Below are 17,743 nucleotides of genomic sequence, written 5' to 3'. Positions count from 1 at the left end.
CACAACAGCAAAGGAGAAGCTCTGCCAAATGCAGCAGCAGATGGGCAGATCACATCTAAAGCTCCTTCAGGAGGTTGATACCAGGTGGAACAGCACATACACCATGCTGCAGCGTCTGTATGAGGAGAGAGAGCCAGTTAGTGCTGCCCTTGTCTCAATGAGAACAGATCTCACACCTGTCACTGCTGAGGAGTACCACTCAGTTAAAGAGTGCCTGGAGGTGCTTTCTCCTTTTTACACAGCCACTACTGAACTTTCTGGAGAGCAGAGAGTATCTGGGTCCAAAGTCATTCCACTTGTCTGCATGCTGCGGTATGCAATTGCTAAAAAACAACCTCAAGTTCTGGATGACAAAGCCCGCCAGCTGTGCATGAACCTCACAAGAATGCTGGGTGAATGTTCGTCTCACTTGGAAACAATGAGTGTCATGACCATTGCTACCCTGCTTGATCCAAGATTCAAGGCTGTGGGGTTTTGCAGTCAGACCAATGCTCAAGCTGCAGTGAGACGTCTGACTGCAGAATGTGCCACCATCATTGAAAATGAAAAAGACCAGATCATGCCCGTCCCTCCTATCCCATCTACCTCGTCACAGCCAGAGCCAGCAACCAGTTCTGCAACTCAGTCAGGTATGGCTTTTGTTGACCTGAAGTCCATAACACAATGACAGGGTTCCAGCATATTCTAAAAATGTCTCAATAGTAAGAATATGCTTTAATATCCCAAAGTTTCAATTCCGTTATTGGAAATATGTGACTATTAGACGTTTCTTAACAAAACGACAATCTGCTTGTCGAAATATAAATTTCATTAGATATCTTTAGTAACACTTACAGTTGAATATTCACATGTGATGTCATTTTAAAATACATCTGGAAATGTCAGTCTACAGAATGTGCAGCTATTTAATTCCATTAGTCTTTCAGGTGGTGGGCTGTGGGATTTGCTGGACAGCCATATGGTGGAGAGGCAGGTGAGGAATGCCACAGCAGATGCCACAGTGGAAGTACAGAGGTACATGGCAGATCCTTTGATTCCCCGGACAGAGGATCCGCTCCACTTCTGGGCAACCAGGAAGAATGTATACCCCCATCTTCATAAACTTGCTTTGCAGTTTATGTGCACCCCAGCATCATCCGTTCCATGTGAGAGGATCTTCTCTAAGGCAGGGGAAATCATATCCAAGAAAAGGAACAGACTCAGTCCTCGCACAGTGGAACAAATTCTTTTCTTGAATAGAAGCCACACAGGATAACCTTAAATGCATCATGTTATATGATTATTTGTATGTGACAAATAAAATTTGAATTTGAATTTGAATCTGAATTTTTGTATTTCACATGTTCGCAAGGATTCCCCCCACCCAGTTCACAATCAGTTCTTTCCCCAGTTTCAAAATATATCAGAGATGTAGCAAATATCATATGATCTATAAACAGATTTGTCCAGGTGTCCAGTGGTTAATTGCTAAGTACCTGGAGGCAGGACCTCACAGCAGAGGCATGCGCCATACTGTGTTGTATGTTATTATATGTATTTTGCATGTATTTTATTTACCAACATAAAGAAGTGACAGGCAAAGAAATACCACACCATGATGCATGTTTACATAAGAACGGTTTATTGATTACATCTACCCATTAGACTAATGATGGCCCGCTTGTGTACCCAAAAAACAACACACTGCAGAAGCACTGTGTCGTTTGGCCAGAGTCACGTGATCGGTGACGTCCGAAGCTTCATTCCGAACACAAGTGTTTCAGTGGTTTACAGGCAGGTGAATCATTCGCGGGATTTTGAGTTGATTTTGCTCAATTCATTTTATCTGCCGAAGTGAAAAACCTGACATGTCCAAAATCATGTTTTCATAATGGAAATGCCATTACAGCATATGACTTTAGGAACACTTCTATGTGAATTAAAGCTGATGAAGACTACAACAATGTATTTGACACTATACGTACATTACATTGCTACAGTTTAGACAATCATTTTGTTTATTGTTTTTAGGTGATAGTCTGCAGGACCTAGGAATACCTGCATATCTACCAGCTTGCAGTGTGGTTCCTGCACTCCACAGCCTCTTCTGTTCCATGCAAGTGGATTTTCTCCAGGGCAGGAGAAACTATTTCTAAGAAAAGGAACAGACTCAGCCAGCGCACAGTAACACTAATCCTCTTTTTAAATGTAACTAACAAAAGGGCTACCTGACATAGATCATGTTTTTACTTTGCAAGTTCTTGATTAGGGGTGGGTTTTGATTATCGCCTTTCTGATTACAATCCATGCTAAATTGAATAAAGTGATATTGATTCATTAAAATCCCGTGTCGATTTGTAAATTAACGTTATTATGCCTGAAACGCCAGCATCTCAGCTTAAACCTCCCAACATGTCGTCAAACACCATACAGCTAAAACAGTAACTGGGAGCAGGTTTACGGATTCTGCATACAAACGTGAACGCAGAGCGCGGACCCGACGCGTCAGAATCAGATTTTGGTGTGTCGTCGGGTCCGCGCTGTGTTTGCCTCTTTTTTTTTCCGCTGGCTTCTGCAGCTGCAGGTTTCATAACTCTCTGTTTACATCTCTAATTAAGTCTCACATGTGTCAGCTTTCTTTTAATAGATACAAAATTATGGATATATACTGTTAAATGATCAGAATTGTAATATTTCTGACTGGGGCAAAACTTTCCAGATTCCAATCAAATTGAATCGGATCCTGTATCGAATCAAAATGATTCTACAAATCAGTAACAATGCAGCCGTACTCAGCCCCCTAAGCATTTTCCCTTTCCAGTTCACAATCAATCCTACCCCTAGGTCAAAAATATGTATAGGACAATTGGCCTCATCTAATATTTTGTATGAACCTGTCCAGCTGTCCAGTGATTGAATGACAAGTAGATGGTGGAAGGACTCCACAGCAGGGGCATACTCCATAATGTGCTGTGCGTTATCATATGTATATTATATATATTGCTCACTTATTGTATTTACCAACATCAAGGAGTTATGAGCAAAGAAAGGCCACCATAGTGCATGTTTAAATAGGGAAAGTTTATTGATCAAAATGTATTACGCAAATACGCATTACATTTTTTCAGCCCCCCAATCGAGACAACAAAACCAATTACATGTTCAAAGCAACGGAACGGTGGCCCAATATCGGAGAGAACCCCACTCTTGAGTGAGCAGTGATGATTGAGCAGTCCGTTTTATTTTGCAGATTCAAGCTGCTCTTCAAAATATTCGCCACCAGATGTCACTGGAGAGGACTGTGTTGAAAAGCTTCGAGTAATGAACCATTTTTCGATACAAGCTTCAGTGCTTCGGAAAGCTTCATTTGGCCATCACTAGTGATAACTTCTGCAATTGGCTTGAAGTTGGTGTTTAGGGTTTGTTGGGAAGCGTTCATGTAACAAAGTGTTTTGCTGGTTACCTCTGTGGTGGCCATCTTGTTTTCCCAGTAAAGAAGAGGCCTGCCTCAATTGCAGCTCTTTTATAGGCCAGTCTGTATTAAGAAGGCGTGGTCTTTAGAGTATTTAAAGGGAGGAGGAAATGGATTGGGAGCCATTTTGAGAAGTTGCTGTCTGCGTGTGCATGATGTTGGCAAGAGACTAGTGATGGCCAAATGAAGCTTTCCGAAGCACTGAAGCTTGTATTGAAAAACGGTTCATTACTCGAAGCTTTTCAACACAGTCCTCTCCGGTGACATCTGGTGGTGAAAATTTTGAAGAGCAGCTTGAATCTGCAAAATAAAACGGACTGCTCAATTATCACTGCTCACTCAAGAGTGGAGTTCTCTCTGATATTGGGCCACCGTTCCGTTGCTTTGAACATGTAATTGGTTTTGTTTTCTCGATTGGGGGGCTGAAAAAAATGTAATGCGTATTTGCGTAATACATGTTGATCAATAAACTTTCCCTATTTAAACATGCACTATGGTGGCCTTTCTTTGCTCATAACTCCTTGATGTTGGTAAATACAATAAGTGAGCAATATATATAATATACATATGATAATGCACAGCACATTATGGAGTATGCCCCTGCTGTGAAGTCCTGCCTCCATCTACTTGTCGTTTAATCACTGGACAGCTGGACAGGTTCATACAAAATATTAGATTAGGCCAATTGTCCTATACATATTTTTGACCTAGGGGTGGGATTGATTGTGAACTGGAAAGGGAAAATGCTTAGGAAGCTGAGTACGGCTGCATCGTCACTGATTTGTAGAATCATTTTGATTCGATACAGGATCCGATTCAATTTGATTGGAATCTGGAAAGTTTTGCCTCAGTCAGAAATATTACAAGTCTGATCATTTAACAGTATATATCCATAATTTTGTATCTATTAAAAGAAAGCTGAAACATGTGAGACTTAATTAGAGATGTAAACAGAGAGTTATGAAACCTGCAGCTGCAGAAGCCAGCGAAAAAAAAAGAGGCAAACACAGCGCGGACCCGCCGACACATCAAAATCTGACTCTGACGCGTCGGGTCCGCGCTCTGTGTTCACGTTTGTATGCAGAATCCGTAAACCTGCTCCCAGTTACTGTTTTAGCTGCATGGTGTTTGACGACATGTTGTGAGGTTTAACCTGAGATGCTGGCGTTTCAGGCATAATAACGTTAATTTACAAATCGACACGGGATTTTAATGAATCAATATCACTTTATTCAATTTAGCATGGATTGTAATCAGAAAAGCGATAATCAAAACCCACCCCTAATCAAGAACTTGCAAAGTAAAAACATGATCAATGTAAGGTAGCCCTTTTGTTATTTACAGTTAACAAGAGGATTAGTGTTACTGTGCGCTGGCTGAGTCTGTTTCTTTTCTTAGAAATAGTTTCTCCTGCCCTGGAGAAAATCCACTTGCATGGAACAGAAGAGGCTGTGGAGTGCAGGAACTACACTGCAAGTTGGTAGATATGCAGGTATTCCTGGGTCCTGCAGACTATCACCTAAAAACAATAAACAAAATGATTTTCTAAACTGTGTAGCAATGTCATGTACGTATAGTGTCAAATACATTTTTGTAGTCTTCATCAGCTTTAATTCACATGGAAGTGTTCCTAAAGTCATATGCTGTAATGATATTTACATTATGAAAACATGATTTTGGACATTTCAAGTTTTTCACTTCGGCAGATAAAATGAATTGAGCAAAATCAACTCAAAATATTCCCACACGCCAGAACGTCCTCTCTTCCTCGCTGGCTCCATATCTGTCAGTGGAATGATCACCTCGTCGCTATCTGTCACCATCAACACACTCCACGAATCCCGTGGATGATTCACTTCCTTATATCCGTTTGAATCAGGTACCGAAGCAGTTACGTGCGTAATGAAGCTTCGGACGTCACTGGTCACGTGACTTTTGCCAAACGAAGCAAGCCTCGATACAGTGCTTCTGAACCAGTGTGTTGTTTTTTTCGACACACGCTCCGGAGCGTCAGCTTCAAGCGGGCCATCACTACAAGAGACAATAAAACAATTACTTCAATTAAGATAGAGTGAAGTCTGATGTTTCCCTCACCGCTCCTCGCGGCGTAACAGGGTTGTTTGCCATATCTACATCTAATTCCCGATGAAGGCTCTGACTTTATTGTCTTTTGTACTGGTCATAATCAGAATAACCTTTATTTGACTAGTGAGTCAATTTCCTTGTTTGTGTGCACTATAATTTTTCTTCATTTCCACAGCCACAGACAGCAAGTTGGAGCAGCTGTATACAAAGTAAGACTGAATATCTGTCTGCTGAAGGGCTTATTTATGAAAACTATTTTTTGGTGTTTTGTTCAGATATTAAATCAATATTAAATTCTTTCTTTGTTCTTGATTGTTTTTCTTATCTTTCAGAAGATGCTGGCCTTCAGGAGCTTTTAGATGAACATAAGATCGATCTCAGGAAGAAATATAAATGTGTGACTGAAAGAGCTGATGAAACGGGCAGTGGAACTGTCTATCAGGGAATCTATGCAAAGTTCAATATCACAGAGAGACAAATTAAAACTGTTTATACCCAGCACGAGGTGAGGCAGCTAGAAATGGCTTCCAAGGAGAAACCCATGCATGACACTCAAATCAGGTGCCAAGACATTTTTGAAGCCTTACCTGAACAACAGAAACCCATCAGAGTGGTTCTGACGACTGGTGTTGCTGGAGTTGGAAAAACATTCTCAGTACAGAAGTTCGCTCTAGACTGGGCAGAAGGTTTGGAAAACCAAGACATTGATGTGGTGGTCTTGCTTTCATTCCGGGAGCTGAACGTGATCATAGATGACCGGTACAGTCTTCTGGAACTGCTTGATGTTTTTCATCCAATATTACGAAAGGTCACAGCAGAGCAACTCGCTGTTTGCAAACTTTTGTTTATCTTTGACGGCCTGGATGAAAGCAGACTTTCACTGAATTTCACTAAAGTGAAGCTCGTGTCTGATGTCACACAGAAGTCATCAGTTAGCGAGCTGCTGACAAATCTCATCAAGGGGAATCTGCTTCCCTCGGCTCTCATCTGGATAACTTCTCGACCCGCAGCAGCCAGTCAGATCCCTCCTACATGTGTTGACAGGGTTACAGAAGTACGAGGCTTCACTGACGCCCAGAAGGAGCAGTACTTCAGGAGGAGATTCAATGATGAAGAGCTGTCCAGCAGAATCATCTCCCACATGAAGACATTCAGCAGTCTCCACATCATGTCTAGAATCCCAGTCTTCTGCTGGATCACTGCTACAGTTCTGGAGCACATGTTGACTACAGGGAGTGCAGAATTATTAGGCAAGTTGTATTTTTGAGGAATAATTTTATTATTGAACAACAACAATGTTCTCAATGAACCCAAAAAACTCATTAATATCAAAGCTGAATGTTTTTGGAAGTAGTTTTTAGTTTGTTTTTAGTTTTAGCTATTTTAGGGGGATATCTGTGTGTGCAGGTGACTATTACTGTGCATAATTATTAGGCAACTTAACAAAAAACAAATATATACAGTGGGGCAAAAAAGTATTTAGTCAGCCACCGATTGTGCAAGTTCCCCCACCTAAAATGATGACAGAGGTCAGTAATTTGCACCAGAGGTACACTTCAACTGTGAGAGACAGAATGTGAAAAAAAAAATCCATGAATCCACATGGTAGGATTTGTAAAGAATTTATTCGTAAATCAGGGTGGAAAATAAGTATTTGGTCAATAACAAAAATACAACTCAATACTTTGTAACATAACCTTTGTTGGCAATAACAGAGGTCAAACGTTTACTATAGGTCTTTACCAGGTTTGCACACACAGTAGCTGGTATTTTGGCCCATTCCTCCATGCAGATCTTCTCGAGAGAAGTGATGTTTTGGGGCTGTCGCCGAGCAACACGGACTTCCAACTCCCGCCACAGATTTTCTATGGGGTTGAGGTCTGGAGACTGGCTAGGCCACTCCAGGACTTTCAAATGCTTCTTACGGAGCCACTCCTTTGTTGCCCGGGCGGTGTGTTTTGGATCATTGTCATGTTGGAAGACCCAGCCTTGTTTCATCTTCAAAGTTCTCACTGATGGAAGGAGGTTTTGGCTCAAAATCTCACGATACATGGCCCCATTCATTCTGTCCTTAACACGGATCAGTCGTCCTGTCCCCTTGGCAGAAAAACAGCCCCATAGCATGATGTTTCCACCCCCATGCTTCACAGTAGGTATGGTGTTCTTGGGATGCAACTCAGTATTCTTCTTCCTCCAAACACGATGAGTTGAGTTTATACCAAAAAGTTCTACTTTGGTTTCATCTGACCACATGACATTCTCCCAATCCTCTGCTGTATCATCCATGTGCTCTCTGGCAAACTTCAGACGGGCCTGGACATGCACTGGCTTCAGCAGCGGAACACGTCTGGCACTGCGGGATTTGATTCCCTGTCGTTGTAGTGTGTTACTGATGGTGACCTTTGTTACTTTGGTCCCAGCTCTCTGCAGGTCATTCACCAGGTCCCCCCGTGTGGTTCTGGGATCTTTGCTCACCGTTCTCATGATCATTTTGACCCCACGGGATGAGATCTTGCGTGGAGCCCCAGATCGAGGGAGATTATCAGTGGTCTTGTATGTCTTCCATTTTCTGATGATTGCTCCCACAGTTGATTTTTTTCACACCAAGCTGCTTGCCTATTGTAGATTCACTCTTCCCAGTCTGGTGCAGGTCTACAATACTTTTCCTGGTGTCCTTCGAAAGCTCTTTGGTCTTGGCCATGGCGGAGTTTGGAGTCTGACTGTTTGAGGCTGTGGACAGGTGTCTTTTATACAGATGATGAGTTCAAACAGGTGCCATTCATACAGGTAACGAGTGGGGGACAGAAAAGCTTCTTACAGAAGACGTTACAGGTCTGTGAGAGCCAGAGATTTTCCTTGTTTGAGGTGACCAAATACTTATTTTCCACCCTAATTTACGAATAAATTCTTTACAAATCCTACCATGTGAATTCATGGATTTTTTTTTCACATTCTGTCTCTCACAGTTGAAGTGTACCTCTGGTGCAAATTACTGACCTCTGTCATCATTTTAAGTGGGGGAACTTGCACAATCGGTGGCTGACTAAATACTTTTTTGCCCCACTGTACCCATTTCAATTATTTATTTTTACCAGTGAAACCAATATAACATCTCCACATTCACAAATATACATTTCTGACATTCAAAAACAAAACAAAAACAAATCAGCAACCAATATAGCCACCTTTCTTAGCAAGGACACTCAAAAGCCTGCCATCCATGGATCCTGTCAGTGTTTTGATCTGTTCACCATCAACATTGCGTGCAGCAGCAACCACAGCCTCCCAGACACTGTTCAGAGAGGTGTACTGTTTTCCCTCCTTGTAAATCTCACATTTGATGATGGACCACAGGTTCTCAATGGGGTTCAGATCAGGTGAACAAGGTGGCCATGTCATTAGTTTTTCTTCTTTTATACCCTTTCTTGCCAGCCACGCTGTGGAGTACTTGGACGTGTGTGATGGAGCATTGTCCTGCATGAAAATCATGTTTTTCTTGAAGGATGCAGACTTCTTCCTGTACCACTGCTTGAAGAAGGTGTCTTCCATAAACTGGCAGTAGGACTGGGAGTTGAGCTTGACTCAATCCTCAACCCGAAAAGGCCCCACAAGCTCATCTTTGATGATACCAGCCCAAACCAGTACTCCACCTCCACCTTGCTGGCGTCTGAGTCGGACTGGAGCTCTCTGCCCTTTACCAATCCAGCCACGGGCCCATCCATCTGGCCCATCAAGACTCACTCTCATTTCATCAGTCCATAAAACCTTAGAAAAAGCAGTCTTGAGATATTTCTTGGCCCAGTCTTGACGTTTCAGCTTGTGTGTCTTGTTCAGTGGTGGTCGTCTTTCAGCCTTTCTTACCTTGGCCATGTCTCTGAGTATTGCACACCTTGTGCTTTTGGGTACTCCAGTGATGTTGCAGCTCTGAAATATGGCCAAACTGGTGGCAAGTGGCATCTTGGCAGCTGCACGCTTGACTTTTCTCAGTTCATGAGCAGTTATTTTGCGCCTTGGTTTTTCCACACGCTTCTTGCGACCCTGTTGACTATTTTGAATGAAACGCTTGATTGTTCGATGATCACGCTTCAGAAGCTTTGCAATTTTGAGACTGCTGCATCCCTCTGCAAGATATCTCACTATTTTTGACTTTTCTGAGCCTGTCAAGTCCTTCTTTTGACCCATTTTGCCAAAGGAAAGGACGTTGCCTAATAATTATGCACACCTGATATAGGGTGTTGATGTCATTAGACCACACCCCTTCTCATTACAGAGATGCACATCACTTAATATGCTTAATTGGTAGTAGGCTTTCGAGCCTATACAGCTTGGAGTAAGACAACATGCATGAAGAGGATGATGTGGACAAAATACTCATTTGCCTAATAATTCTGCACTGCCTGTAGAGAGGAGAGCTGCCCAAGACCATGACTAACATGTACTTACATTTTCTACTAATTCAACCAAAAAAAATATGAGTACTATGAGGGACATAAAACACGTCCACAAAAACTGATGGAGACTGATGAGCAAGATATTCTGAAGCTGGGAAGCCTGGCATTTGAACATCTAGAGAAAGGAAACATTGTGTTTTACCGAGAAGACATGGAGCAACATGATATCAATGGTGTAGGGGTCTCTTTGTACTCAAGAGTCTGTACAAATGTCTTCAAAAGAGAATGTGGTATCTTTCAGAAACCAGTCTACTACTTTGTTCATCTGAGCTTTCAGGAGTTTCTGGCTGCAGTCTACATGTTTCACTGTTACACCAACCAGAAGACAGAAATGCTTCAGAAGTTCCTTAGAAATGGTCTTTGTATTTATCCTTAATCTTTAGTATCTTATTCATCATCATCCACAGATATATTCTTTTTGGATAAATTTTTGTGGAGAGTCATGCAGAAATCCCTCGAAAGTAAAAATGGCCACCTGGACCTGTTTGTTCGCTTCCTTCATGGTCTCTTTCTGGAGTCCAACCACAGACTCTTAGGAGATCTGCTTGGTCAGACAGAGACAAATACGCAAATAAATGACAGACTCATAGACCTTTTCAATTCAAAGAATTCAATTCAAACAATGACACTAAACAGCTATAGAAAATTCAGAGGCCTGTGGGGTCAAACAGAGGAAAGACCCAGAGCATTATCAATCACCCAGCGAGTCATCAACAATGTGACGAGAATGAACATTTACAACATGTCTCCGGACAGAAGCATCAACATCATCTACTGTCTGTTGGAGATGAATGACTGCACATTGCATCAGGAAATCCAAGAGTTCCTGAGGTCAAAGACCAAATTAGGGAGAGCCCTCTCGGAGTCACAGTGCACTTTTCTGGTCTTAATGCTGCAAACATTTGAAGAGGTTCTGGATGAGTTGGATCTGTGGAAGTTTAACACAACATTGGTGGGAAAATGGAAATTGATTCCAGCTGTGAGGAACTGCAGAAAGGCTTGGTGAGACAAGGTGTGATTAACATCTTAAATCAGTGTTAATTAAGCTGTTCTGTTTTTATTGTTTTGTTTTTTTTTTGTGGTTGATTATTTTTCTGTGTGTGTGTGTTTTATCTTTTTTATTTATCTTTTGTAGTGATAAAAGAATGAGGGTATTGCATAATGTACAATGATATAAGGCTAAAGGTTGTCCTTGTTACAGAAATTATTGCTATTATTTACATTTATTTTGCCTAATCCATTATTTGAGAAAGAATACTGTTAGACCTGGCCGCTCCCTTAGATAGTGTGAGGTTTTCGGCCATTCTGGGTGGGCTCAGCATAAGTGGATGGATGCAGTAATAAAAAAATGTGACTGTGGTTGTCATTGTTGTGGTTGTTTGTTTTGTCTTTGCCTTGTTGTTGCCTTGAGTGTTATTGACTAAGTTTTTAGGTGCAATGTCATTTTGGGTGACTTAGCATCAGAAGGCCACCATTGCATCACTTTTTCATACCTAATTCAAATCTACATGATTATCATGTCTGCATTTGTACACCTTTGGGCCTTTAGGGCAAAGGACAAGGGAGTGAACTGATGAGGACATCTAGTGGGCAAATAATATAAGATAACCACAGATTTGTGCGTGAGCACCCCATTTCCACATGAAATGTATGAAAAACGTGCTATCTTTATAACAAATTTTTAAAAATGTATCTGTCATTGTAGACTTTCTGGATGTCAACTGTCACTGACTCACTATGAAACCATAGCCTCAGCTCTAAAGGCCAAGAACTCCCATGTGACAGAGCTGGACCTGAGCTTGAATGTGATGCAGGATTCAGGAGTGGATCTGCTGTCTGCTGCATTGAAGAGCCCAAATTGTAGACTGGAAACTCTGAGGTCAGTTTACTGAATGTGCCTTAGTTTGAAGTGTTAAGCAAGTCCCTTATAAACTGACACCTATGCTGTGTGATGAATGTAATGTTCCCTGTCTCTGCCCCCCTCCCCCGTGGTGATGCATTGGATATATTTGTGGCCTAGTGTGATATTTTATGTGTTAGTAATCTCTGTTTTCAGTACTTTCAGTACTGGTTTTCCTTTTAGATATGGCTACTGAAGATTACTTTTAGTTAGAATGCTCTGCCTCCAGTGTCTTTCACATTGGGTCCTTTACAATCCATACACCAAACCAGTAGTCGAGGATAAAATCAACAATTCTGTTTTCTAGGTTAAAAAAAGAAAAGAAAAAGGTTACCTCACAGTAATCTGAGATAGGAAAACCTGAGGGCCATATAGCTTTTGTTCTTCAGCATGTAGTCTGTGTTTGTGGCAATTGAAGTCTTCTTTCTGGTTAGAGGACTGTGTCAGATGTCTGAGAGTGATTTGATTTTGTTCTTTTTGATGAGCTTCTAATTTTTGTTGTCATCATTTTGTTTTTAATAACTTGATATTGGAAGTAGCTTTGCTTTCTCTTTAAGTTTAGTTTTTAATTGTAAGCAGAACCTGCTTTTTCATGTGGACTTTTTAAACATTATTATTATTGTTACTTCCCCACATTACCGGGTCCCACGCTAACAAAAGACTCTTTTTTTTTCTTCCATATACAACTTAGTTGAGGTAAGTGTGTTTGTTTGTTTGTTTTTAATTCAGGTGTCCTATGGCTTCTTATTTTTATGGACAATTTTGCTGTGTTCAAAATTTGTCGTAGTTTAGGGTGAAGAATGTAGGTGTCTGTCACAAAACGGCTGTGTGTAGGCAGGAGAGGACCCAAATGCAAAACTCACCGAGATGGAACGTGAACTCAAAAGCACAGCTTTATTGCTGAAAACAAGGCCAAACGATACAAAACTAAACTTGGAAAACTAATAATAAATCGTACGCGGGGGGGAGGCTAATCATACACAGCTATGAGGGAGGACGCAACACTAACAAAGAGAAACACAGGGTTTAAATACACTGAGGGATAACGATGGAAATGAGACACAGAAGGAGAGCACAGCTGGGAGTAATTGGACTGGATAAGACAAGGGAAGCAAAACTAGAAACAATGACATGAGACACATACCTTCAAAGTAGAACAGTAAACACACAAACTAAACTCTAGACATGTAAACTTGACTAGACTGGGGAGACAGAACATAGGGACCTGGAACATGGGAGAGAAAGGCACAGTAGACATAAGACAGAACACAGGGGAGCCATCACACAAAACCTAAGAACTAAACCCGTGACAGCCGTAATTGAAACCTAGGGAAATGACAATAATCAAAATGGTACAACCAAGGACTCAGAAAATTATATATATATATATATATATACACTGTAAAAACTGTGATTTTGGTTAATTAGTATCTAATAGGAAAGTAATAGTAACTATTACTCAGTAAAAACATGTATGTGGTGTTTTAATTAAATCTAAACAAAATTAAACATTTTTGAGATGTTCAGTTATTTAAATTTTCACAATTTTGTTTGGGGTCAATTAAGCAATAGTTTTGTTGAGCAGATTTAACAAAAATGTATGAGTACCGTGAAAAATGAAGAAATCTAATAGATTTAACTAATGAAAGCATTTTCATTTCAATCATTCTACACTTCCGCCCGTAGTCTGTTGTGCCATGTGCAGGACACACACGGTTCAGCAGTGGATGATCTCCATTTTGTCTGAGGTAAGATTATCTTAATTTGTATGAATATACAACACGTTTTAAACAATAACGTATAGCAGTTTTAAGTTAAAGTTCTAAACAGTATGATACGTCAAAATTAGATTAATAATGACCACTGTAATGACAGTATCGTATTTTTACGCAAAATAGCACGAAGTGGACTGTTAGCATAAGATCACTTTCCAAGCTTTTGTGGCTGTGTTACTTCAGAGCTTTGACTAACCACATGTTTTATCATATTAAAACATATATTAATGATGTATTTCGATGGGCTGTAACCTCCCTCATTTACATCACTCAGTGATGTAGTTAAAAAAAATTGTGCGGGATTTTGTCAGTCACAGTTTTTTGAAGCTTTTGTCTCCACGCAGTGTTTTTCAGTTGTGGTAATTAAGCTAAAGTGGCTCACTCCAGCAACATAACTGGTTTACATTTTCATGCTGTCGGAGCCCTGTGACTTTAGTGCAGGCACAGCTCACATAGAGGGATGATGCGAGTTTCCAGTTAAACTTGGTTGGTGTATCAGGCTACGTCCACACGTACCCGAGTATTTTTGAAAACTGAGATTTTTCTATGCGTTTGGACCTTTCGTTTTATATGTGAACCTCACCTTTAAAAATTTTAGTATTAATTCAAATTTGTCTTTAACAATTTGTGTCTGTAAAATTTTTACTTCAGAGAGTGTGATTGTTATTAATGTTGTCTGCTTTTCAGTTGCTGGAAGATCCCTCAACTTAAATTCAGCTGATCAGTATGTAGACTATGAATTTTAAATAGGTTGTGATGGATGATTGTATTGAATTAAACTACTAGTTTTGAAATTGAAGCAGAAGAAATTGACTAAGTTGACCCTATTTAATATAAGTTAACTCTGCCCATTTACATTTTATTCTAGGTTGAACGAGATAGAGCTCCATGTAATCACTGATGACCAAATCGAGAAGTTGGTTCTTCCATCAGGGATCCCACCAACAGAAAAGGAGCTGCAAAGTGTTGTGAAGGATACCTTTGGGATTTCAAACGACTTCAGTATTTTAAACCAAAATTTCAGGACTACTTCACTATTCGCAGAAGTGACCAGATAAAAGACAAAGACACTGATCAACTGTCAGCTGACTATGACTCATCATCCAATCCAGTTGTATCCAATGCAGATTCTGCTGCAACCACTTCTCGGGACACCATTATTCTCAAAAGGCAGAACTTTGTGAGACCTGGCCAAAGCTGTTCCCTATTCCACAGTCAGCATGCAAAACTGAAATGTAACTGGAAAGAGCCACTGAGGAGTATAAAAAGAATGGAAATCTTCTACTTTTCCAAAGTAAAGACGGACCTTCTTGAGGAGTTGGCTGAAACTGTATTTCTAAGTATGACCTATTCTTCCTATTATATTATTATTATTATTATTATTATTATTATTATTATTATTATTATTATTATTATTCCAAGCACTAGTGAAGAATTTCAGTGCATGCAATCTAAATTAATCAGAAAAATGTTATATTATAAATTTTGTATACATTTTATATTCCACAATAAAAACAATTACTGTTTGAATGTTCTCTTTGTGAAATTGATTCATTTTACTCAGAAAAGTTAAATTAATTTGATTTTCTCTTACTATTCAGTCATTATTTATAAAGTTTAATTGGAAAATTATTGAATCCAATTTGAGTTTTACTTAAACACAAAAGGTTTTCATTTCTTTGTAATGGATATTTTAGTCATTTTTTTACTAAACCTTTTCCAGATTGTTAGTAAATTCAAAGTAATTTTTCCTCAGATATTAATTTAAAATGAATTAATTTTTTGTTACAATTATGCAATTTTAACCTTCAATTTGAGATTTTGTCCCTAAAGCCAACACATATTTACAAGTGAATGTATATATTGTAATATATCTATATCATGGTTAAAGCACTTCTGGATGGATGCAAACTGCATTTCATTGCCCTGTACCTGTGACATGTGCAATGACAATAAAGTTGAATTCTATTCTATTCTAAACTGAAGGATTCAGATGTGGAGCTGCTCTCTGATCTAGCCAAAAATCCACACTGCAGACTAGAGTGTATGAGGTCAGTAGAGGGTGTACTCCATCTTTGCTTCAGAAGTATTGTGCTAAAGAAAGTTAGTATGAAAGCAAAACTCCTGTGTTTTCTGTAAAACTTTTCAGTGCCTGCTTGATTCATTGAAGATGTAAGAGGAGACAGACGACATTCGACCAGTCAGATGAGCCAAAAATCTTTTTGTGATCAGGTGTTTAAGTTCTGTGAAGATAATTAGTGTTGTGTTCATGTCTACAAGAAATAAAGCTGGATTCTAACTGACAGCCATACAATTTGAATCAAACTCTCCAATCTGATCTCACATATTTTTGTATTCATTTTAACACCAGATTAGCTTCATCTTCGTGACAGGTCTGAGATCAATTTGACTGAAGCAGAGAAATTAACTGGGTGCTATTTAAGAGTACATTTATTAGCATGCAGAACGGAAGCTCTGCTACTATTTTATATATATTTTATATATTAAAAAAATTATATATATTTTATATATATTTGTCCTTCTCTTAGGGGTTTCATCCAGATAACTTCAGGGACAGTCTCTGTTTATTAAAAAGTGATGCAGAAATAGATGAGATGTTCATGAAAACACAGAGAGCCATCACTAAAGTGTTGGTACAGTAATAAAGTAAGTATAAAGTATAAGTATAAAGTGTTTCTAGTTCTGCATATTAAGTCCAAAACTGAGAGGAAGGCACGCAGCTGCTCCACCACAACCAAGTCCCTGCTGCTCTTTTTGCTGGATTTCCTGCAACACTGACTGACAGCTGCTGAAGAGAGCCTCTGTAAACACTCATTTATCATCTCTGTTCTTTTATCCTTTGTTCTACAGCTGGAAGTGAAGTTACCAGGGCTAAGAAAGGACAGCAGCAGCTTGTGTTTGGGGAGATGTTCCAACTGGTCATTGTTACTGGGAAGTGGAGTGAAAAGCAGAGTTTAATCCAGCAGTGACTGACAGAGGAATGAGAAGCAGTTCAGATGACTGTTAGTGCTGCAGAGTGAACTGCTGTGGGAACAGCTCTGCTGTCAGACACAGCAGAGTCCACCATCATTCCTGTGTCTCCCTCAGCAGTATGTCTGGACTGCTCTGCTGCTGCTCTGTCCTTCTACACACTCTCTGCAGACACACACTGACCCCACCCCCTCTGCTCCATATTCACCTGCATTTTATTTCATCTATTTTATTCATTTAAGTATTCTTTAAAAAAGTCTCTGCAGAATATTTCTGTTTATGACACAACACTGAGAATCAGTGTGCTTTGAACTAGTGTAGGCTGTGGTTGTGGTTGTAGTGTTTTGAGCTGCAGCTTCACCCTGTGGAATGATGGGGAACTGTGGGGAATATTCAGTTTATACTTCAGAGCTTGTACAGTGGTGTGAAAAAGTGTTTGCCATTGCTTTTTCACATGGGGCCGTGTAGATTTGAAAATTTTCCCCCCTTAATAATAAACACCTTCATTTAGAAACTCATTTTGTGTTTACTTGTGTTATCTCCATCCATCCATTCGCTTCCACTTATCCTTTTCAGGGTTGCGGGGGCGCTGGAGCCTATCCAAGCTGCCTTAGGGCGAGAGGCAGGGTACACCCTGGACAGGTTGCCAGTCTTTTGCAGGGCTAACACATGAACAGAGACAACCATTTGCACTCACATTCACCCCCACATTCACAATTTAGTGTTTCTAATTAACCCAACCCCACTGTTATGTTTGTCTAATATTTAAATTTGTTTAACAATCTGAAACATTTAAATGGACAAATATCCAAAAAGATTAGAAAATCAAATATGCAAACACTTGTTCATACTACTGAATTTGCAGATTGTCATTCCTGTCAGTGCAGGATTATTTCGATTTTCATTTTATTTTTCCAATTAGTTTTTATCTATAGTCTCTATAAATATGACGACAGCTCTACCAGCAAGTTGAGCAGTGAAACAGTAAGATTCACAGCAGAAGAAAAGGACAGTATGAAAGCTGGCTTTTTTCATATTTAAAAATTTATACGATGTCAACTGTTTTATAACAGGAAATAAATAGTTATAA

The 17,743-nt window shown here is 39.8% G+C and overlaps 1 protein-coding gene and 1 pseudogene across 1 annotated transcript; both read left to right on the top strand.

The window, feature by feature from the left end:
• The first annotated feature begins 10 nt into the window (after positions 1 to 10).
• On the top strand, positions 11 to 667 carry LOC146614894 (E3 SUMO-protein ligase ZBED1-like). The gene has a single exon (XM_085375517.1). The coding sequence runs from the start codon at positions 29 to 31 to the stop codon at positions 665 to 667; it is 639 nt and encodes a 212-aa protein (XP_085231643.1). The 5' UTR covers positions 11 to 28.
• Positions 668 to 980: 313 nt separating this feature from the next.
• LOC146614893 (protein NLRC3-like) lies at positions 981 to 16,652 on the top strand (annotated as a pseudogene).
• The last annotated feature ends 1,091 nt before the right edge of the window (positions 16,653 to 17,743 follow it).

Source organism: Diplotaxodon limnothrissa, linkage group LG17 (assembly GCF_057381915.1).
Source record: "Diplotaxodon limnothrissa isolate DT_005_m linkage group LG17, D_limnothrissa_male_GT1.1, whole genome shotgun sequence".
NCBI lineage: Eukaryota > Metazoa > Chordata > Actinopteri > Cichliformes > Cichlidae > Diplotaxodon > Diplotaxodon limnothrissa.
This window is presented reverse-complemented; position numbering and strand designations above follow the sequence as displayed.